This window comes from Rhineura floridana, chromosome 2, assembly GCF_030035675.1.
Source record: "Rhineura floridana isolate rRhiFlo1 chromosome 2, rRhiFlo1.hap2, whole genome shotgun sequence".
NCBI classification, from domain to species: Eukaryota; Metazoa; Chordata; class Lepidosauria; order Squamata; family Rhineuridae; genus Rhineura; species Rhineura floridana.
This window is the reverse complement of record NC_084481.1, coordinates 94,518,310-94,540,803: the sequence shown is the minus strand read 5'-3', so window position 1 is coordinate 94,540,803 and position 22,494 is coordinate 94,518,310. Positions and strand designations below refer to the sequence as shown.

The following is a 22,494-nucleotide window of genomic DNA, read 5'->3' as shown; positions in this document are numbered from 1 at the left end:
CCAGCTAGGCTTTACTTGAAGGAATATGACTACTACTCCCCCCAAGTAGGATACTTTGGTGTTATTCTCCTAACCTTCAGGGACAGCTTTGGGGCAGGTGCAGTGGATGAAGGCTGTGACAGGAATAGAGAGTCTGGATTATCAGTAGCAATAGTTTCTGGAGGTATCCATATTCCATTATGAGTAGTGACCTGATAGCTATAGCACACAGCAGGGTTTGGCAATGTGGTGTCCCTGGGGACTGATGTGCCCACCAGTACTTCCTATGGCACCTGTGAGTGGTTTCAGTAAGTAGGCCCTCAAAAATCCACAGTGCACTTTCTGCTCAGTTTTTGTATGCACTGACTCAGCCTCACCAGCACTGAACATGCCCTCTTAAACACCCCCATATTCTATTAGATGCCAAGATCGGACACCCACTCTCTTTTATTTTGAACAGAGAAGAGGTGCAAAGAGTTTCTCTCTGTGAGAAAGTGCAATTGTAGCTTCCGTAGCTGCCTTTTCCCATTGATGGGTGTGGGGAGCATGTCCACACCGTTTTGTGGTTCTGTCTCTTTTTCTGCTCTTTTAGATGCAGGAGCTATTTTGTGTTATGCTGCAAACTGCCACAACAGCCATTTTGTGACTGACTCCCACAACACTTTCTCAAAAATCCAAATGTGCCCACCGGTGACCTCTGGCATGCAGTATGGAATTGATAACTGTAGCAAACTAGTATGGAACTGATCTAGATTAACCTGTTCTTGGGACTAACTTTGTAATATATGAAAAATATTAGCCTAATTTATTTTCTTCTTTCAGGCTCTAGACTGTTTCTGCCAAGCAGCTTCAGAAGTTGGAAAAGAGGAGTTTTTAGACAGACTAATTAGATCAGAGGATGTAGAAATGGCTTCAACCCCACGGCTACAGTACTATGATAAGGTTTTTTTGTTTCCAAGCTTTTAACCTGTATGTCTTACAGAAGGTATGGCATAATTAAAAAAGAGAAATTCACAAATAGTTCAAGTAAAACATTCTTGGTTATATGTCCCCTGTGTCTAGGTTTTGCGTCTACTGGATACCGTGGGTCTACCTGAGCTGATTATTCAGCTGGCTACCTTAGCAATCACAGAGGCAGCTGATGACTGGAGAAGTCAAGTAAGAGATTAAGTTTTCCAGTGCTGGGATGCCTGCCCTCCTCATACTGCACTTGTTTCTGCTGTCAAACAAATTTTCCAGCTGGTTATAGATTGCTTAACTACCATATTTGTATTGTAGGCTACCCTGAGGACATGCATTTTCAAACATCACTTAGATCTAGGACATAACAGTCAAGCATATGAAGCTATGACCCATAATCCAGATTCAAGCAGGTAATATTGCGTATCTTTTAGGCATAGCAATGCATTGTTTATATGAATTAAGTTCTGATCACAGTGGGGGTGGTGGTTTTGCGCTATGTTATAAAAATAATAGCTGCAAATCTCGGCCAGGACCTAAAGAAAGGTGTGGATGCAGACACATGCTGGGGAGAAGCAGCTGAACCTTGATTTTTAGTTTTCCTCTTCACCCAGTTCCCACTATTAAAGCAGCTTGTCTGTTTTGGTGGGAAAAGTGAAAGTTTGATTCTTAATTATGAAACAACTTCAACCAAATAAATTTTTCTTAATTTCTACAGGTGATCAATGGTTTCTTTCCTGTAGAACAAATTGTATGGAATAATTAGCACCATTATCCTATTGCTTATGAACTATTTGGATTAGAAGATTAATTTGTTTTATAAATTACCCACTTTCTTTGCTCTCATGCACTGAAATACTTTCCTCTTTCTTACCCTCTTCTAGGCAGCTGGATTGTTTACGCCAGTTGGTGGTAGTTCTCTGTGAACGCTCCCAGCTGCAAGATCTTGTGGAGTTCCCTTATGTGAATCTTCATAATGAGGTAAATAGTCAGCTCTTGTTAACAGAATCGTAGTGAAGGAAGTCTTTCACTATGTTTAACTGTTGTCTGTATTATAGGTTGTGGGAATAATTGAATATCGTGCTCGGGCAGTAGATCTGATGACGCACAACTACTACGAGCTGCTATATGCTTTTCACATTTATCGCCATAACTATCGGAAAGGTATGAGAGATTGTATAAAACAGGAAATTTCCCCAGCTATTCAAATGTCAAATCACGTGGCATTTGTCAGTTGATTGTTTGCTTCCTGTTAATGAATATTCTCTACATGGGGTGAAAGACTGCATCATTGATGGCTAGTCTCTGCCAGGACTGTGGAGTCGATATGCCAAACCTTTGACTCTGACTCTTCTATTTTTCTACTGTCCAGCTCCAACTCTGACTCCACCCAAAATTGCTTCCAACTCCACAGCCCTGGAAAGGACTGTAAATGTCTTTTTAAATTGGAAGCTCTCATAGGAGCATTTTTATCGCTGCCTGAATATGCGCTGTTCTTGGCATCACAGCATTTGTCTTCATCTGGGTCCTGTGTCATACACTGACACACAAAATGTTTTCCATCTTGAGTTATGGTGAAATGCTCAACTACAGCTGACTTCATGGGAAGCTTCTTTGACATTTTTAATTTATATTTTAAAAAAATTGTCAATCAAAATTTATTTTGGAGTCGGTACATTTCTACCGACTCCGACTCCACCCAAAATTGCTTCCAACTCTCCGACTCCACAGCCCTGGTCTCTGCTGGAAGATTCGAAAAGCCAGACCTCATGTTTCTTTGATAAATGCTAATGTGAAAGTTGGAAGGAGGCATTTACAGGCAACAGTGGCATGTGTATGTGGGGTTGCTTAATCCTTTCACTAGCCACTGACTCTGTACTGCAGTTATGTTCCAGATGTACAGTTGGCACTGTATATTTACTGAATCTGCCCTTAATTGAATGAAAATGTGTAACATAAAAGGGAAGAGGTGGATGCTTCTTAGAGCTGGACACCATACATTCATCGTGGCATCTTGTACTATGAGGTTTTGATAGTCTTCCACAGCTGAGTGGTGCCTTGTTTGTCTCCTACCCCACCCCTCCTAGCACAGGGCTTTCTCACTTAATGGGTTGGTCCATGTATCATGTCACTCTAAGGGGATCAGGTGCAGCACTGGGGAACTAGAGAAAACCTGCCCTGGGAGTGAGTACCTGAGCATCTAGATGCTTGCTTGCTTGCTCCTCTGGGTTGCTGTCTCCTGAGACAGCTGATTCCCTGGTAAGTGCTGCAAGGACTGGGACCCCCTGCCTGACCCGGAGAGAATCTACAGTTAATCTTGCAACGTCTTGAATCAACTCCTGGCTGGGTCGGGGCATAAAGCCCAGCTGCCCTTGGGCAGCTGGTCTGTTGCTGGTGGGGTCACCACCGAAGGGGTGACATCAAAGGGGGCTGCCCCTTGGGGAATCGCAAGGGCGATACCCCCTTCCATTTTTTTTAGACCAGTCTAGAGATTGGTAGTGGGGAGGGCATATGGGGCATGTGTAGTTCGTGTGCAGGGTGAGAGTCTGTGCAGTGAACTGAATGATAGGAGCAAGTTGCCAGATGCCTTCAGAGTGAGAGTCTGCATCTGGCAGAAAGCTGGCCCTCCCTGGGTATGAGATAAGGGAGAAGTAGATATGCCCTGTGTGAAAGATATTGAGTGGGTCTGATTGTTCCCAATTGTCTCAGAGGCCTACTGGGATAACTGGTTTAGGCAGGTTTTGTTGATGGGCTCTTGTTGGGTCCATATCAGGTGTTTAGGAGGAGTCTTAGTAAGGAGGGACATGGGTGATTCCACCCCAATTCCAGTGACCATGGGTAGAGGGAGGTATAGCCATGGGGAGGTAGTGAACTACCATAGAAGGCGAGGCAAGGCTATATATGCATTGTTCCCCGCTTTCACTCCTCATGGATGGGTTCTTTGTTGTTCATTTGCTGTGCCCACTGGCCTGTGTGTGTTGTTGTTTAATGCCAGATTGGTACATAATAAGACCACACTCATCTATGATTTGATTGTGGATGAAGATGCTGATTTGGTGTGCATTACCGAGACCTGGGTGGGTGAGCTGGGAGGAGTTGATCTGACCCAGCTTTGCCCACCTGGATACTTGGTGCAACACCAGCACAGGCTGCAGGGGGGGAGGGAGGAGTTGCTGTGGTCTCCAGAACTTCCATCTCTGTCACCAGGAAACCATTCTGTCTTGGAGCTGGCTGTGAGGGCCTGCATCTGGTGTCGGCCAAGAAATCAGTAAACTAGGGTTGCTGCTGGTGTACCGTCCACTCTGCTGTCTGGCAACTTCTCTGATCAAGCTGGTGGAGGCCGTCTCAGCTGTGGTGTTGGAGGAGCCCAGAACAATAGTCCTGGGTGATTTCAATGTCCATGCTGAGGCTGCCTCTAGTGTTCTAGCTCAGGACCTCACGATGACCATGGGGCTGTCTCAAGTTGTCACTGGCCCGACACATAGGGCAGGGCACACCCTCAACTTGGTTTTTACTCCAGATGGAGGATGGGGTGGTCTGGAGATAGGGAGGGTGGGTGTCACCCTATTGTCAAGGTCAGAACACTTCTGGTGAAGTTTAGACTTATGGCTCCGATCCTTGCCTGGCAGGGGTGGAGGACAGATTAAAACGGTCTACCCCTAGAGACTAATGGAATCCAGTGGATTCCTGAATGTTCTGGGGAAGTTCCCAGTAGATAGAGCAGGTGACCCTGTTGAAGCCCTTGTCATGCTGTGGAGCAGCGAGGTGCATCGGGATCTTAACACGGTTGCCCCCGAGTGCCCTCTCTGGCATTGTGGATTTGCACCTTAATACACTTAATACACTTAGTAAGCTAAGGGCAATGAAACAGGATGGATGACAGCTAGAGCGCAAGTGGCGAAAGATGTGCTGTGAGGCTGATCAGGCACGAGTAAAACATCATAACCGTGCCTACTGTGTGGCAGTGAGGGCGGCGAAGAAGGCCCACTTCTCTGCCACTATTGCATCCTCAAGTAGCTGTCCAGTGGAGCTTTTCCATATTGTCAGGAGTCTGTTGAGATGAACTCCAGGAAATGGAGTTTTAGACCCTTCAGAGGCCCACTGTGAATTGTTTGCAAGGCACTTTGAGGGTAAAGTTGCTTGCCTCCATAGCAATCTTGATGCCCCATCCACATCTACTGTAGTCCCTAGTGAGGTGTCTGTGCAACGTATGCTGCAACTTCTTGCGATCGGTTTCAGTTGATGTGGCCTGATGACTTGGACAAGGTGCTTGTAACGATGTGACCAGCAACGTGTCCTCTTGACCCTTCCCCTTCTTAGCTTATTAAAGCTTGCTGAGGGAGTTTGACCGAGTGGATCCAGGGTGTGGTCAATGTGTCATTGTAGGAGGGAGTGGTTCCAGCCACCCTGAAAAGAGGCAGTGATCCGACCACTCCTGGAAAAGCCCACCCTGGACTACTGCCTGGTTGCAAATACCTCATTTTTAGGGAAGGTGATTGAAAGAGTTGTGGCGCAGCAATTGCAAGTACTTTTGGATGAAACAGATTATCTTGACCCATTCCAGTCTGGGTTCAGGCTTGGTTATGGGACTGAGTCATCCTTGGTCACCCTGATGGATGACCTTTATCGGGAGAAGGACGGGGGAGTGCAACCCTGTTATTCTTACTTGATCTCTCAGCGGCATTTGTTACCATTGACCATGGTATCCTTCTGGGCCGACTTAGTGAGATGGGTATTGGAGGCACTGTTCTATACTGTAGTGGTTCCGATCCTATCTCCAGGGTCGGTCTCAGAGAATAACATTGGGTGATTGTCTTTTGGCCGTCTAGCAGTTGTGCTGTGGGGTGTCGCAGCGTACCGTATTGTCTCTCATGCTGTCTAACATCTATATGGAGGCCGTGGGAGTGGTCATCAGATTTGGGGCGAGGTGTCAGCAGTACACTGATGATACCCAGCTCTATTTCTCGGTAACATCTGAATCGGGAGAGGCCATGCAAGCCCTGAACCGTTGCCTGGACTCTGTGGTGGGCTGGATGAGGGCCAATAAACTAGGTCTGAATCCTAGCAAGATGGAGATGCAGGGGGTTGGTGGTTGCCAAGTTCGGATAATTGGTCAGTTGCCTGCTTTGGATGGGGTTGTACTCCCTCTGAAAGAGCAGGTCTGTAGTCTGGGGGTGCTCCTGGATCCATCTTTGTCACTAGAGGCCCAGGTGACCTCTGTGGCTAGGAGTGCCTTTTACCAGCTTTGGCTGGTAAGACAGCTGCAGCCATTTCTGGACTGGGATAGCCTGACCTCTATTGTCCATGCACTGGTAATCTCCAGGCTGGATTACTCTTTCCAGGGAATTCTGGGAACTAGTTTTGCAAGGAAGTGCTAGGGATCATTTACAGAATCTCTCCATTCACAGTAAACTAAAATACTCAGGTCTCTATGAGGGAAATCAGGACAATTAAACTGATACAAAATTTCTATACTGTTAGATGCCCATTTATTTTCTCAGTACTGACAATCTTTAACATTAAGAATATATCCTGTCCTAGTGTCCAGCTTTGAAGCTTTACATATTTTCATTCCTTTTGTTGGTTGATTCTTCCCCCTCTGCACTTGGTTATAGATAATTTTCAAGTTGTTTCTACTTTTCATTTCTAGTGTACCCTATTCTGATCTAAAACTGGCAATTTCAGTGGCAGAGTTTGCTGTTCTATTGTCTGTTTCCTTCCTCAGCTGGGACAGTGATGTTTGAATACGGAATGCGCCTTGGTAGAGAAGTCCGTACCCTTCCCGGACTGCAGAAGCAAGCAAATTGTTACCTGGCAGCTCTTAATTGTTTGCGGCTGATTCGCCCTGAATATGCGTGGATAGTACAGCCAGCATCTGGTGCAGTGGTATGATACATTCTTTTTTTCAAGATTTGATCTCATTATGATTGCATAAAGCCATCAGTTGCTGTTTGCAAGTGTTTTTAAGGCATCAGTAATCTCTCATGCTGCCTGATTTGCACATTGCATTAAATCATGTTTAACTCTGGTTTAACACAAGCAGTGTCTTAGAGCACACTTAGTGCATCACTGTTTCGCTCCTCCCTTGTTCCTGGTCATACTGTACTGGGAACAACAAAGCACAAACATTGGTCTGTCATGTCGTCCAGACTTGGGCTCACGATGTGTTTCAACAAACGACAAGCAATAGCCGATGTTCTTTCTTGACTTACTGCTTATGGTGTATTTGGGCAACTCAAGCTAGTGCTTGTGATTTGCTGCTCTTGGTGTGGTGAGCGAGGACTGAAGTTGGGGCTTCTAAACAATGTTCACCAGTGTGCTGCTTGTCCATATTAAATCATAGTTAAACACTAACTGTGGTTTAGCTTGATGTGGAAACACAGCCAATGTGGCTACTGCTGTCTCTTCACTATTCCCAATAGCGAATAGCTAGAAATACAGTAGCCTGTCTAGCATTAGCATTCATTGGTTGCAGGCAAATGGATATGCATCTAAGATGTTGGAAATTTTATAGTAATATTCTCTGAATAACATACAAAGAATAAGCAGGTATGCAAGTTTGCTTCCTTTGCTTAATTTTTTCTGGATACAGAATTTGCCATTTTCTTGCAAGTCACACTAAGGATATCATTCTCTGTTTCTGCACTGAAATCTTGGGAAGAAGAATCTTCACAGTAGTGAAGATGTTCTAGAGACTAAAGACTAGTAAATCCAACTGTTTAGAGTGCTTATTCTGTCTCACACTAGTATGAACGTCCTGGAGCATCCCCCAAGAGAAGTCATGATGGAGAGTGTGCTGCTGCCCCAAGTGAGTATATACTGTTCCACGTTCTCAAATGCAGATAATTTCAAAATTTGTACTGTAAGATTCTGATCCTTTTCATTCATCTGACTTTAAGGTTTTCTGGATTATATATTTGTGTACTTTTGATTCATGGTTTTAGGGCATTAGCCTTTGTCTCTTTCCTCCTGGCCTCCCATATTTCTTCCATACAGTATATTTATTTTTCACCATGTTCACATATATTTGCTTATGCTACTTATCTAGGGTATCCCTTTGGGATGTGATGCTTTGGTGCACTAGTCTGTTATCCACAGAGATCAATATTTATTTCAAATTAGTCTCAGTAATTGTGCAATAGACAATGTTCTCCAAACTTTTGTTAGGAACAGAGTAGGCATGCACTGTGGAAATACAATAACTATTCCAGGGGGCCAAAAGGGCATCGGATTTCCAAGTTAAGAGGACTCCTGTATTTTTAGCAGTAGCGTTGAAGGGAAAATATTGCCAGTTGCAGTTTCTACCATCACTGTAGCACTACAAAGAGGAAAGGTGATGGGAACTTCCTAGCCTGTGATATTAAAGGCATTTTCTAAACTGTTTAAATACACAGAAGAATGAGACAATTCTCAGTTGTGGTGATTAACCATCCAATATGCTGAGTTATTGCCACCAGGAAGGCAGGGAAACATATGATCGTCTTTTGGGTTAGCCATGTGACCCTAGGTTTCTCCTCCAGTTCTTTCCTTCTCTTTGCCCAGGACAGAGCTTTTTCTTCCAGCTCCTCTTCAGTGTGTTTGAACTTCTATAGTTCTTCTGGATATAATTCTTCTCTTTGCTCAAAATTATTGCTAGCCTCTCCCCCCTTTGCCGTTCCCCTTCAAGGGACAACTTGTGTAATTTGTCATATATTCTAAAGATCAGCTTGACTTTTCACAGGGAACAAGAGTTCATTCTCCCTTCCCTTTGTCCCCACCTTCAATACCAAGTGACAGGATCTGTCACAAGCTGGACATTTGAAGGGCATTAAATCGCTACTTGAAAAGTACGCAGTCAATCAGACTAATGGATTTCCTGTTTATTCTTCAACCTAGATCTTAGGGGGGAAAGTCTCAAGCCCCACTCTGCCTAGATGGCTTTAAGCCTGCATTTTTCTAACCTATGATGTTCAACATATACTAAAACCTCAACATATCATGGCTCATTCTACAATGGCAAATGCCACATCAGCAGCCTTTTGTATAAATTCCCATCTTCTGAAACCTGCAGGGGCACCTTGTTGAAGTCCCTTTCCACTTTTGCCAGACATTATGAAATAGATTCCTTAGCTTCAGCAAAGGCAACATTTGGGAGGAGTCCTACAACAGGTAACCCCTTCCCCAAGAAATGCTCTACTGCTTTCTATCCAAATTTGTCCCACCTTACAGTAAGATTACCCTAGGCATTTCTCAGCATATTGGATGTCCCTTCTACCCAACAAAGAAAGGAATGCTGACCATGTACTATGAATATTCTTTCTCACTGGGGTGGAATGAGACATCCAAACTGCTCCCTAAGCGGACCAATGGTTTTAGGCTTTGTTTTTTTCCTGTGATCTGGTACCTAGTTGGAACCTCCAACATGTGTGGGCCCTCTCCTAAAGGAAAATATTATGGTTTTCCTTGGATCTATATACATTCTTCAGGGGTCCTATTGGAGTTAGGTTTGGAATCTCTTTGGCATCTCTGTCCTATGCTTTGCCAGATATAACGAAAGGAGAAGCTTAGGGTCACATGGCTGGCCCAAAAGATGCTCGTGTGTTTCCCTGCTTTCCTGGGTGATTTGTGAATATAATCCAGCATATTTGATGTCCCATTCACTCCAGCTATACAGAATATTAATGGTAAGTATCCAATGTTCCTATTTATGATAATACTAAAGAAAATTCAAAGGTCATTGTTATAATGGAAAATCAGGCAAAATTTTAATTTCTAGTTGATTTAAAATGAATATGTCCAGCTGAACAGCTGCTCACTCTTAGTTGATTACTGGGAAAGTCTAATGTCAGAAAACCTGTACTAGCTATTCTTCACTTGTGCTGAATTTTGTCTTTATATTGCCTGCTTTTGCTCTAAATACTTGACTCTTGAACTTGCCAGTTTAAATAAATGATTTTTTTGGTACAGCGGGAAGTCAGATTGAAATCTTAGAGCTACAGGATTTGGAAAAAGAATGTGTGCTGGCTCGCATACGGCTAACTTTAGCACAGCATGATCCAACAACAACTGCTATTACAGGTAATAGAATTTATGTTCATAGCACTTGACTTAATACCTTTGTACAGAGGTTGAGCAATTTAATCTGCATGTTGGGATATTAGTAGCCCACAAAAAATGTACTGCTGTCTCCTACTTTTCCCAGCCCATGTGTGTTGCTGTTTGTGTGATAGGAATCTGGGTATTAATTTCTGACACTCACTGCACATAACACTACCATTATAATTATGTTGCTACTATGCAACTAGAGTAGATTTTTAAAAATAATGTTCTGGGTTCTCATACCCACCATGGGCATGGACCACTCAGTGATAAGAGATGGGGAGCGTAGTTTTGCTTCTAAAAGAACTGAATGTTGCAATTACTGTGTCAAGTTTTTATGTTGATCACATAACTGTATAATTGCATGTCACATTTATTAACCAGCAAACCCGAGTGTGTACTTCTGAGATAACATTATTCTCGTATTATTTACCTAGGAAACCTGTCCCCCAAAGAGTTAGTAACCTTGTTGGTACAGGCTGGTCTCTTTGACACTGCCATTTCTCTCTGCCAGACCTACAACCTTTCCTTACGACCTGTGTTTGAAGGACTTACTTTCAAGTATGTTACACGTTATTGGCTTTTCCAAGTATATGAGTGCTGAAATATCAAGAAACTCCTATTGACCTTCTCCCAAAAAAAATTAGATTTGAAAGTGTGTATACTTTTCAGCTGAAACTATATAAGTCTGATATTAAAATTATTTCTGAGTCTGTAAATAGAATTCTGCCCTTTAGGAATGTTTCTGAGTAATATGAGAATGTGATATGAAGGTGGGAGTGGATATAACAGCACTGAGGCTAGAGCATCTCTGTTTGATGTTATTCTTGCTCAAAAATTTCTCATACTTTGTTTTGGCCATTTCTACTTTGAGAGGCTGAGATCCTTGGAACATACTGCTGGGTAATCAGGCACTGTAATCTTGTCCAGTAGAAGCAAGATTTGACAATGTAGATCAATATAATTTTATTACCAATACATGTTTTCACTTAAACCTCTGTGGTTGGTTTGTATAATCTCTCGATTGTTTTCTGTTGTGTTTATATGATCACTTTCATAGATACCAGTTTGATTTGGGTAGCAACTAAGCCAGTGATTGATTCTTTTATGTTTGTGGCTAGAGTTGTGGCAGGATGATATAAATATTGGTAGCGGTCATTGATATAGCCCTGAATAAGCAGAGATGTTCGATGGATGGCAGAAGGGTTCCACATAGTCACAGATCTCCTGTCAAATATAGCCGGGTGCACATGTGGGGCTCCAGAGCACAGTCTTTAGCACCTATAGTTGAAGTAAACAGCAATTCTAGGATGGATTGTTCAGACAAGTAGGGGTTGGGGTTCAAATCTCTGCTCAGATGACCTTGGGCATGTTACTATTTCACAGCCCAACCAACTTTATAAAGTTGTTGTGAGGATAAAATGGGATAACCCCATGAGGGGATGGGAAGAATTCAATTATTTTAAAAATTGGATTAGAATTACTGCTATTGTATATATCTGAAATATGACTGCTGTATGTGTTCCAGATGTATTAAACTCCAATTTGGAGGGGAAGCAGCTTTGACAGAAGCATGGGACTGGCTAGCTGCAAATCAGTTCTCATCAGTCATCACAACTAAGGAGACCAGGTAAAGTGATATATTTTGCAGGAAAATAAGCAGGTACTTTGTGGTCCAATAAATCTGCACAGAAATTAAGATTTATTGCTAACAAAATACCAAAACTTCCACTTAAGGATTGTGCCTTTGCAACATAACACGTGGAAGCCCTGTTTCATCCAGTCCTCAACAAACTTTTTATATTGTCACTTGCAGCAGAAGCAGTAGTAAAGTGTTCCTTCATGCTTTTTTTGCTTTGTAAATTTTGAAGGATGGTGCAAGAGCAAACTTTAAGAACAACCTTTAGTGGTTCTTGTACTTCATGTAAAACCATATGATAGCACTGCACCGCTGAACTAAGAACAGAAGAAAAAGCAAGTTCGCAAATGAAAAGCTGAACAAGAGATTAAGGGGGAAAGTACATCACAGTAGGAAGAATATTAGCACGACAAAACAAATGAAGCAAAGAAGAAGAATCAAGTCAAATTAAATGGATATTGAGCAAATAAAATTAAAATGGCATCTGGATCTTTACTCAAAGAAATGTTACTTGCTAATAAATGAATGAGAGAGTAAGAACACGGGGGGGGGGAAATACAACAAGCCAAAAAGTAAAAACAGTTAAAAGTCAAAACTGCCAACCACAATGACAAAAAGAGAACCCAGAAGGATGAGCTCTCAGTGTAATTGTCCCACATTAGGATAGGTGCTAGCAAGGGCTATTCTTCTCTCCTCTTGCAAACAGCACAGCAGCTTGCACTCTCAAGGGGCAGATCCAGTCCTCACTACCACATGAATGTGGGAAATGGTGGTAAGATGTTTTCAGGTGATGGTGGAAAGTATTGCTAGCTGAATCTTTCTCCTTATCTTGGATATCTATATAAAACGATTATAAAGATGATTAGGCCTTACAGATATACCAGAATTTATTTACTAAAAAATGTTAGGCCATCATTCATATAGAATAGTAGCATATTTTACAGGGTAAAATAAATATAATAATAAAGTAAAATACTAAACACAACTACCACAGATGTCCAGAATGTCCAGTAGAGCTGGTACTATGTATTTATTAAAAATTGCTACGGTACTTTCATAAGAGCTGGGATTTGACACTTCTGATCAAGATACCTTAATTACTACAAAACATATGAAAACAGATACGTTAGATTTCTCACGAGATGTGAAGTCTCAACTAGCAAATAGCACCTTAAGAGTCAGCCAAGCCAAAGCTACCCATTCAACAGAATAGAGGAAATGTGTAGAACCATCAATAGATTGGGTAGGGGAGATTTTCACTGGCATCCAGAAACATGCATACATCTGTCTTTGAATACAGCTGATAACATAGTAAATGATATTCCAATTGTGTTGCAGTGCAACAGATGAAGCATGGCGTCTCTTATCCTCCTACCTGGACAGATACAAGTCTCAGAACAGCCCATACCATCGCTGTGTAATCAACAAGCTGCTGTCTCATGGAGTGCCCTTGCCTAACTGGCTTATCAACAGTTACAAAGTAAATATGTATGCAAAATTAAGTAGGGATTGCAAGGAGAAATATGACAAGCTCATTAGTTCCCAGATGACTTTAAATGTTTGTTTCAGTGACACTATCTTTGTAGCTTGTCTCAAAATTTTTAGTAATTGTCAGAGATCCAAGGAGCTAAAAAGTCTAACTGTTGGAAGTAAATTGCATGCTCTTAATGTGGTTAATGAAATGGAGACTGCTTTTTCTGTTAAGAGACTCTCAAATTAGTAAAACCGGTCACAGTACTTTCTAAAAGCTGGATGTCAGGGAGCAGTATAGAATTCAAGTGTATCACTGGGTAAATTTCAGGTGCAGGTATATATTGGAATTTTTAATAGAAATGTGATTCAAAGAAGGCAGAAATAGGGGAAGAATTAAATATCAGTCATATGAATGGGTTGGATAGAAGGGGATCCTGAATTTTATATGGGGATGTTAATTTATTAAAACATTTTTGTACTACCTTTTGGCTCTAGTCTAAAGGATCTCCAAGACAGCTTACAGCAATAAAAATCTTAATGCAATAAACTTAAAAACTATTTTCAAATCAGAATAAGAATACCATAGAGAATCAATAGTATTGGCAGTGTTAACATTCATTAAAACCCTGGCAGAATAAACACATTTTAACGCCCACCTCAAAATAATGAAAAAGGGCCAGTATAACCTTTCTTGGGGGTGAGTTCCATAACGGTGGCACTGCCATTCAGAAAAGCACTATCATTTCCACCAACTGTACCTCTCTGGGCAAGGGGGCTGTCTCAGGTTGTCATCAGCCCAATGCACAACATACCTCTGATTTTGGCCCCATCTGCACTATACATTTAAAGCAGTATTATATCACTTTAAACAGTCATGGCTTCCCCCAAAGAATCTTGGGAACTGTATTTTTTATTTACATATTTATAATCCACATTTTCATAAGAATATATAAAGGCAGAATACAACATATAAAATAAAATCAATAAAAACAACCATAAAAATATCCATTAAATACATCAATCAAATATCAATAAATATAGCTTGGTTAAAAAGAGAAAAAAGAGGAAATTCAAATTGTAGTTTATTAAGGGTGCTGAGAATTGTTAGGAGACCCTTATTCCCCTCACAGAGCTACAATTGCCAGAGTGCTTTAACAACCAATCCCTCTTCCCAGGCTCTAAACCAGTGTCTGGGCACAGTGGTGAACTGAAGGAGGGCCAATAAACTGAATTTAGACCATGGTAAAACAGAGGCCATGTGGGCAAGTGGTCCCTGTGTCTGGGCATTAGATCAGTTACTGGTTCTGGATGGGATTGCACTCCCTTTGAAGGAACAGCTATGTTTTCTGGAGGTGCTCCTGGAGGCATCTTTGTCACTTTGAGGCACAGGTGACTAGGTGTGCCTTTTACCAGCTTCGGTTGGTAAGATGTCTGTGTTGAAATTGCTTTTTTAAAAATAAATTACGCTGTTTTTAAAGATGTTTTGTTTTAATATGTTTTAAAGTCTTGTTTTTAGATATTTTGGAGTGCTTTTAGTGTTTTTGTTTGCCGCCCTGGGCTCCTTCTGGGAGGAAGGGCAGGATATAAATTTAATTAATAAAAAAGATGGCTATAGCAGTTTTTAGACAAAGACTGCTTTATGGACAAAGGGCTGCTGTGGTCTTGGCATTGGTAATCTGAAAACTGGAGTACTGCAATGCACTCTATGTGGGGCTTCCCTCTGGCTTAAGCTGGAAGCAGCAGCTGGTGCAAAATGCTCGGCTAGGTTGTTGACTGGGGTATCCTGACAACACAATATAACATCATCTGAGGGAGCTGCAGTGTCTGCCATTATGCTTCTGGGTTCAGTTCAAGGTTTTGCTTCTATAATTTGAGGCCCTAAACAACTTGGGACCAGGTTACCAAAGGGACCAACTGACCCCTTTTATCCCCATACATCCTCAGGCAGCTGCTGATGAAAATACTGCATGCTTCAAAGGTGCACTTAATTTGTCCTTGAAACTGGGCTTTTAGTGGTGCAGCTCTAGCCATCTGGAATTATTTACCATCTGAAATTCAACAGGAGCCCAGCGCCATGATGTTTAGACCTATACCAAAAACATTTATTGTATAAGAAGACTTTCCTGAGGGGTGACCCAGTTATTTATAAAATATTAAGTGAGCACCTGTAGAAATGGTTTTGTTTTTAGAGCTTATAGGAATGGTTTTGATTATAGAATTTGTATTTTATCTTATTTTTATTTTGTATATCGCTTTGATGGCCTAAGGCTTTGAAATGTTTTATAAATTTTTAGAATAAAATACCAGCCAGACATTTCAGGATGATACCATGGTCGATGGTATCAAAAGCCTCTGAGAGAGATCCAGCAGAACCAACAGTGACACGCTCCATTAGTCTAGTTCCTGGTGTAGGTCATCTACCATTGTGTCGAAAGCCCTTTCAGTCCCAATAAACAAGTTGGGTTATTTATATAGAAATTGGAAGCAACATGGGAATCTGAAAGAGAGACAGGGAAGTGACCTAGCCATACATTTGTGTGCAAAAAATAAAATAGTTGTGTTTTGCCAGGACAAATTAGTCCAGAATTTTACAAGAATCTCTGCAAAGGATTAAGTTTCAGTATCCTTTTGTGTCTTGTGTTTGGTTCATATACATCTCATCAGCAATGAGGGCTATCTGTCAGCTATTCACCAGGCTGCTTAAATTTAAGAAGACTATTTCTACTTGGTGCCTGCTGAATTTCATTTGTTTCTCTACAGAAGGTAGATGCTGCTGAACTTCTTCGCCTCTATTTGAACTATGACCTCCTGGAAGAAGCTGTGGATTTGGTGCTGGAGTATGTAGATGCGTTACTTGGGAAAGGACCTCATTACTTTGGCATTGAGGTATAGTTGGGTGTTTATCTAGTTCAACCAACTATATATTTTTTTAAATGGAGAAAAAGAGAGATAATATAACTTGTAAAACTCTGGTTTTAAAAAATCATTAAGGTTCTATTGTGCCTGGATTGAGAGGTGTTTTTTTTAAACTTCCTCCTGCCTCATTGATAGTTTTAAGAACAAAAATCAAGACTTATTTCAGGACTATGGGTAAATTGCCTGGAATAAAGTTCAGGGTAGAGGTACTTCTGGTTAGGAAGAGATCAGTTTGGGAATACAGGTTGTCTATTTTGGATGGAACAGCACTCCTTTAAAAACCAGCTTCGCAGTCTGGGAGTATGTCTGGACTCTTGCTCCTGGATAGCCATGTAGCAGCCTAGGGATCTGGCCATAGTAACACATGCCCTAGTTACATCTATACTGGATTACTACCATGTGCTGTACTTCAAAGAGCCCAGAAGACTTCAGCTGGCCCAGAATACAACAGCAAGCGTCTTGATGGTGGTTGCTCTTGGAAACATGCAATACCTAGTTTACAACAGCTGAACTGTGTTTCAGTTAGTTTCCAGGAATAATTCACGGTATTGGTGCTACTTTTTTGAAGCCCTAAGTGTCTTGGGTCCATGATACCTAAGGATGGTCTCTTCTTGTGTGAGCCTGCCTGCCCTTTAAGATCTGCAGGGCAGGCTCTGCTCAGTGCCTCATTGGTGGCAGGCATACAACTGGTTGGGACACAGAGAGGGCTACTCTGGAGCTGCAGCTCATTTGTGGATCTCCTTGGCTCAAGAGATCCATTTGACTCCCTCTCCCAGCTTTCTGCCATCTTGACAACATGATTCTGTTCTGGCAGGTATTTGATCAGCCAAGTGGAGTTTTTAATGGATTGATCCCTTGTTTTCAAGCTCTTTATCCTGTTGTGTCCATCCAGTTTTTACTGTTTTATTGTTTTTCTTTTTTTGTAACTCTTAATTTTCAGCTAACCTGAACATTGTGATCATTAACAGAAGGGTAGGGGATATAAATCTCCTTAAACATGCTTAATACAAAAGTATGGAATATTTTTCTATTTCAGTTCGAATGAAAACACTTTTAAACTTTGGCTCAGCCCTGCTAATCTGACATTTGGCATATTCTGTGTCCATATACCAGTGGTGAGGAACCTCTGGCCCTTGGAGAGGTTGGCCCAACAAGCCATTTTTGGCAATTCATCACCTCCTTTCCGACGTCTGATGTCGTATTTGAAAATATGGGAAAGTTCAAGCTACAGCTGCTTTAAAGGAAGAATTGGGTGCACACTCTAATCCCAATTCCTCCTTTGCAGTTTTGGATTAAAATTACAAATGTGAGATCATGTATGGTCTGCTCTGCCAGTCAGATCCAGTTCCCCACCCTGCCATATACTGTGGTTTTACTTTTGTCACAGTTGGGATGTTTTCCTTTCTCATTCAGTTAATGTGCAGTAGTATTAAAGGTTTAATTTTCTCTTTAGTACCCATTATCGGCTACAACTCCAATGGTTTGGCTTCCGTATTCTGCAATTGACCAGCTTCTTCAAGTGCTAGGAGAAAACACAACTAATCACCATAACACAGTGGTAAGTACATCTAATTAAAATAGAAATCAAAGTGTCCAATGTTACAGATTGTTATATATTGTGGGATTACTTTCAATGTATGTAATCTGATGATGTGGGCACAGTACTTTCAGTTCTGTGCCCAGCCATGTGCCCTTTTGATCCTTGTCCTCCTTAGACTTCTTAAATCTAGAAAGAGAGGGGTTGACTGGTTGGATCTAGGGTATGACCAATGCTTCTTTGTGTTAGGGAGTGGTCCCTGCCATTATGAAACATGCAATGGTGCAGTCACTTCTAAAGAACTCAGCCCTGGACCTGTTGGAACAACCAGCCAGTTGCAAACACTCTCTTCTTAGGAAAGGGTCCTAAGAGAGGGTCAGGATGGGCCAACTGCAAGCATTCTTGGATGTACTGATTACTCACATCCATTCCAATCTGGGTTCAGGCTTGGCCATGGAGCCAAATTGGCCTTAGATCAAGAGGCATGTGATTTTTTTTTAAAGTAAATAGACCCAGAATGTAGAAAAATGTTTTCATATGTAAACTAACTACAGCTGTTCCAACACTATTTTGGTTACTAATATTACAACAGCTCATGCATGCACTATGTCTTAGTGAGTGCATGACTTGTTAAAATTAGTAACCTGAAAAATGGGGGCAAGAACCAGCATAGGAAAATGATGTCTATTCTCCAGCAAATTCTTGCACAAATTAATGTTCACTTGGGAAGAAGCAAATCATAAAAACTGACCTACTGAAATCAGGCCTGGTGCCAATGGGCAGCCAGGCTGAGCACTGGCTGAGGGCCCCTACAGCTGAGGTTGGGCGGGTGTAGCTCCCACTCCGTGATCCATGCTAGCATTGGGTCACAGAGCAGGAGCCACTCTGGGAGGCAACACCCTCTGCTGCCGCCAGCACAGGCTGGTCACGCCACTTACCACATTGTTGTGTCCGCATGCTCTGCACACATGCTTGCCATCACCCAAACTGGCAAGGATGTGTTGACGCCTCCGCTGCTGTGTTGGGTGATGGCAGGTGTGCACACATAGCATGCTAACATGCTGCCACAGCCAGGCCTATTGAAGCCCTGGCGCCAGCAGTACTGCTGGCCCTGGCTGGTATTTCGCCTGTATCATCACTGGAGGAGTTTATAAAGTTTATGTGTTTACCATCAGTGAGTCCCTCAGTCCATCTGCAGCTCCTTCAGCTCCTTCTCACTGGAGGAAAGAGCCTGGAACTTGGACTACATAAACACTTGCTGGGGGTCAGGAGAACTGCATGTATCTCTAATATTTTGGAATAGAATTGTTGTAAGCTACTTTGGGAACCAGTACAGGCTCCAAAATTCAGTATTAAGGTAATAAAGGGCAGTCTCTTCCATTCTCAACCCCTTGACTATACCTATTAACAAAAAATGATTGTACTTTTCTCTTCCAGCTATATCAGAAGGTGCATGACAAATTAGAAGTCTACCAAAGCCAAGTTGACAAGGCAACTCGGGTTCTTCTGTATCATCGAAACTAACAGGCAGCATGGATTGTGTGACCTTACTTAATCACCTTGTGCCTGCTGGCCCTTTGAACAGAGCTACAAAGAACTGTGCTGATGTGCATAACTGGCATGAAGTATGTGTGAAGCATTTGCTTTGCATGGATTGGCTGGGGTCATGAGGAACCCTATGCGCTGCTGGTGGTGCTATTATTACAAATTCTATTTTTTCACAACGATCCAAACATTCCCTACCAGGGAATGGTAGACTTTTTAAAAAATATATGTTGGAGATGCTGAGTTAAATTTAAGCTTAAAAGTCTGTGCTAAACTCAGTTGCAGTCATTTCCAGTAATGAAAAAATGGTGTACATTGCATGTTCTTACTACTTTTCTACTGAATTATTTTGTATTATCTCCTTCCTTATACTGTACTATATATGGGAGGTAATGGTGGTCTTATTTATTGTGACAATTTTTGAATTATCTTTAATAAAATAGAAACTTTGTTTAAAACCAAGATTGTTTTTAACAAAATAGCTTATAAAGGTACATCTTTCCATAGGAACGATCTCTCTTTTGAAGGAGACAAATAGAAACTGTGATCTGATAGTTCCATGGAAGCAGGAAACAGGCATATAAATGATAGGTTATTTACTAGTTCACTTTGGAACTACTTATTCCTGACTACTGACAAGTTTTCTTCCAGTGGAGGATTTACTGAAGTAATGTCAAAGCACTGATGCTTCCTACTGTAACTTTGGGCATAAATTATCTTGTCCTTTGTCTCAGGCAGCAAAATGTCTTCAGTCAGTTCTGATGTTGAGCTTTGTGGACATAATCCATACCAACCACCAATACAACTGTATCTTACCATTTGAAACCCAAATTCTGCCAGCTAGTCCTCTTGCAGGTGAAGATGACAGTCCTCATTCCATATACAGATACTAACTGGACTGGCAATTGGATCTTGGGCCCCATCTGCACGACACAGCAATAACTTACCACTTTAAACATTCATGGCTCCTTCCCCCCCCCCGATTCTGGGAACTGTAGTTTGTTAAAGGTGTGGAGAGTTGTTAGGAGATCCCCCCATTCCCCTCACAGAGCTACAATTTCCAGAGTTCCTTGGGAATAGGGAATAACTGCTAAACTACTCTGTAGAATTATAGCTTTTGTGTAACTACATGATGTTAATTAGTGAGAGGGCTTGAAGTACCATCTCTATTTGTACTGGTGGCTACTGGGAGGCTGTGTGAAATATGCTAATTTTACATTCCTTTCATTGCCCCCTTTAATTTTTTTTAAAAAGTTAGAACCACAAGTTGCTGAATATATTGTTTTCCCTGGGCAACTGAGTTAGGATTTGAGCACAGATTTGAGCCCTAATTTCTCAAGTCAGTCTCTTAAGAAGAGGTAGAAATGAACATAAAGCATATGGCATAGCTGAAGAATATTTTTCAGGCTGAGGGCTACATCACCTGGTGCAATGCTATAGAACGGGTGGCTTACTTGTGGCCTGTAGATGTTGTTCAACTATGCCTCCTATCAGTCCCAGTGAGCATCCAGTGATGATGGGAGTTTGTAGTTCAGCAACATGTGGAAAACCATGGGTTAACTACCCTTGCAGTAAAGTGCCCCTCTGCAGTAGTGGGTGAGGCTAGGCACACACAATAATTTATCCTTAACACAAATACACACCAGTATTTTCCATGGAAACAAAACCATATGTAATTCTTAGGAACCCAGTAACTCAAATTCCACCTTCCATTTTCTCCAAACACTTTTTAAAAACAAGGTTTGCTTTTAAAAAAACCTTTTCCTTTATCTGTTAATTGTGCAGTAATCCCAGCAGAAGAATGCAGATGTCAATGCATAGCTAAATTACAAACCCTGCCTTACAGTTAATCAAAGCCTCAAACTTAAAAATTGATTTGTATCCTGAAAAGTAGCTGCTTTTTGCAAATTATGCAGTCGAGTTTCCCGCATTTGGGGAAATTGTGGTGGTCAACACAAACAGCCAGTGCAATAGATGAGCCCCTCACCCTGGGAAAACCACTTCATGATCATGGTATCTCCTCTGCTAGGTGAGTATTAGCAGCAGTTAAGACTGGTGGACTACAGCAGCCATGAAGCTCATTGGGTGACTTTGAGCTATTGGGAGGTGTGAGGCGTCCTTCCCTGGCTCTCCCTGTCAGGTTCCTACCTGCTCGTGGTTACTGCCTGTCACTAGGCACCACCAGGGACTCCACCAGTCCGGACCGCTCTCTCTTATGGTTTCTCTCCCCACTCTAGCACAGATCTCAACAGATCCCCCTGCTAGGCAACCACCAGTAACGTCCCAATACTAGTATTCCCAGAGACTCTGAATACTGGTATTGTTATTCTCTTCACCGCTGCCACCATTTGTTACAGTTCCCCTTCAGCCTTGGTCATTACCTTACCCTCCCTTCTGGTCTGTGAAACCCCAGCCAAGGATCAGGCCTTTGGTAAACCAAATTAAGTATTTATTAAAGATAACAAAGCTAACAAGATTAACAAGATTTCTTCTTAAAGCACATAAGCATATGGTTTTACTCAATACTAATCCGAACTCCACCTCCCTCCTTCTCCACTCTCTCCTGTCAAACAACTCTCTAAACCCCACCAAGCAACCCACTCAGTTCTCTTCTCCCCCAGATTCCACTCTCACTCTTCCTTTTATACGTTCAGCCATTTTAAACACTCAGCCAATCATCTAGCATTCTACTGCCCATTCACTCCCCCTCCTCTTTCACTCTACTTACCATGTATCTTCTAAACAACCAACACTTACCATATATACATTAATATAGGAACATCACAGGAGGATAAAAAGGCAAGAACATCCATGTTGCCCTATAGTACTTGGAGAAAAGATAGGATATAACCAGGGATGAGGAACATGAAGAGATGTGAAGGCCCAGAAGAAAACTGAAAACATTGGTTGGGGAAATCATTTTCCTCCAATTTTTTTCTGGGCCTTCACATCTGTAGGAACTTGTAGGTTTCTAAATGGTGGACTCCACTCCACCTCCCATCAGTCGCACCCAGCATAGGTAATAGTCTGAAGTAATAGGAGTAGTAGGCCAACAACATCTACAGACCCCATCCCCGGTAAGGAAAGAAAAATAGGATGCTGGTCCTGTTTTGAATTCCCATGATTCTTACCCTCGCCTTGCGTACGGATTTTAGTTTAACATTGTATTATCTTTGTAGTGACAAATACTGAAAAGAAACTGGGTTCTGTTAACTGTTGGTTTAACATTCACTTAGCTCGGGCATCCTGTGCACGGTGTCCGAGGCTGCAGTCCTACACTTCACATTGAACAAAAGGGGTTCGTGTGGGGACATATCTGGGACTTGTCCTGCACGTGGAAAAACATGCTAAAGGAGGCGCTAGAGAG

General features: G+C 41.9%; 1 protein-coding gene and 1 pseudogene across 2 annotated transcripts in view; one reads left to right on the top strand and one right to left on the bottom strand.

Annotated features, from left to right (window-relative positions):
• The window catches only part of NUP160 (nucleoporin 160), a 50,947-nt gene extending 31,362 nt beyond the window's left edge, over positions 1 to 19,585 (top strand). For both annotated transcript variants that reach the window (XM_061609471.1, XM_061609472.1), the window contains 14 exons: positions 802 to 921; positions 1,042 to 1,137; positions 1,258 to 1,352; positions 1,824 to 1,920; positions 1,998 to 2,103; positions 6,665 to 6,825; positions 7,687 to 7,747; positions 9,886 to 9,996; positions 10,455 to 10,578; positions 11,546 to 11,647; positions 12,995 to 13,136; positions 15,890 to 16,015; positions 17,499 to 17,603; positions 19,020 to 19,585. In XM_061609471.1, the coding sequence (XP_061465455.1) occupies positions 802 to 921; positions 1,042 to 1,137; positions 1,258 to 1,352; positions 1,824 to 1,920; positions 1,998 to 2,103; positions 6,665 to 6,825; positions 7,687 to 7,747; positions 9,886 to 9,996; positions 10,455 to 10,578; positions 11,546 to 11,647; positions 12,995 to 13,136; positions 15,890 to 16,015; positions 17,499 to 17,603; positions 19,020 to 19,106 (1,533 nt within the window). In that variant the 3' untranslated portion in view covers positions 19,107 to 19,585. The remainder of the gene's footprint in view (positions 1 to 801; positions 922 to 1,041; positions 1,138 to 1,257; positions 1,353 to 1,823; positions 1,921 to 1,997; positions 2,104 to 6,664; positions 6,826 to 7,686; positions 7,748 to 9,885; positions 9,997 to 10,454; positions 10,579 to 11,545; positions 11,648 to 12,994; positions 13,137 to 15,889; positions 16,016 to 17,498; positions 17,604 to 19,019) is intronic.
• A 1,445-nt stretch (positions 19,586 to 21,030) lies between these two features.
• On the bottom strand, positions 21,031 to 21,164 carry LOC133378628 (U1 spliceosomal RNA; annotated as a pseudogene).
• Between the last annotated feature and the right edge of the window lie 1,330 nt (positions 21,165 to 22,494).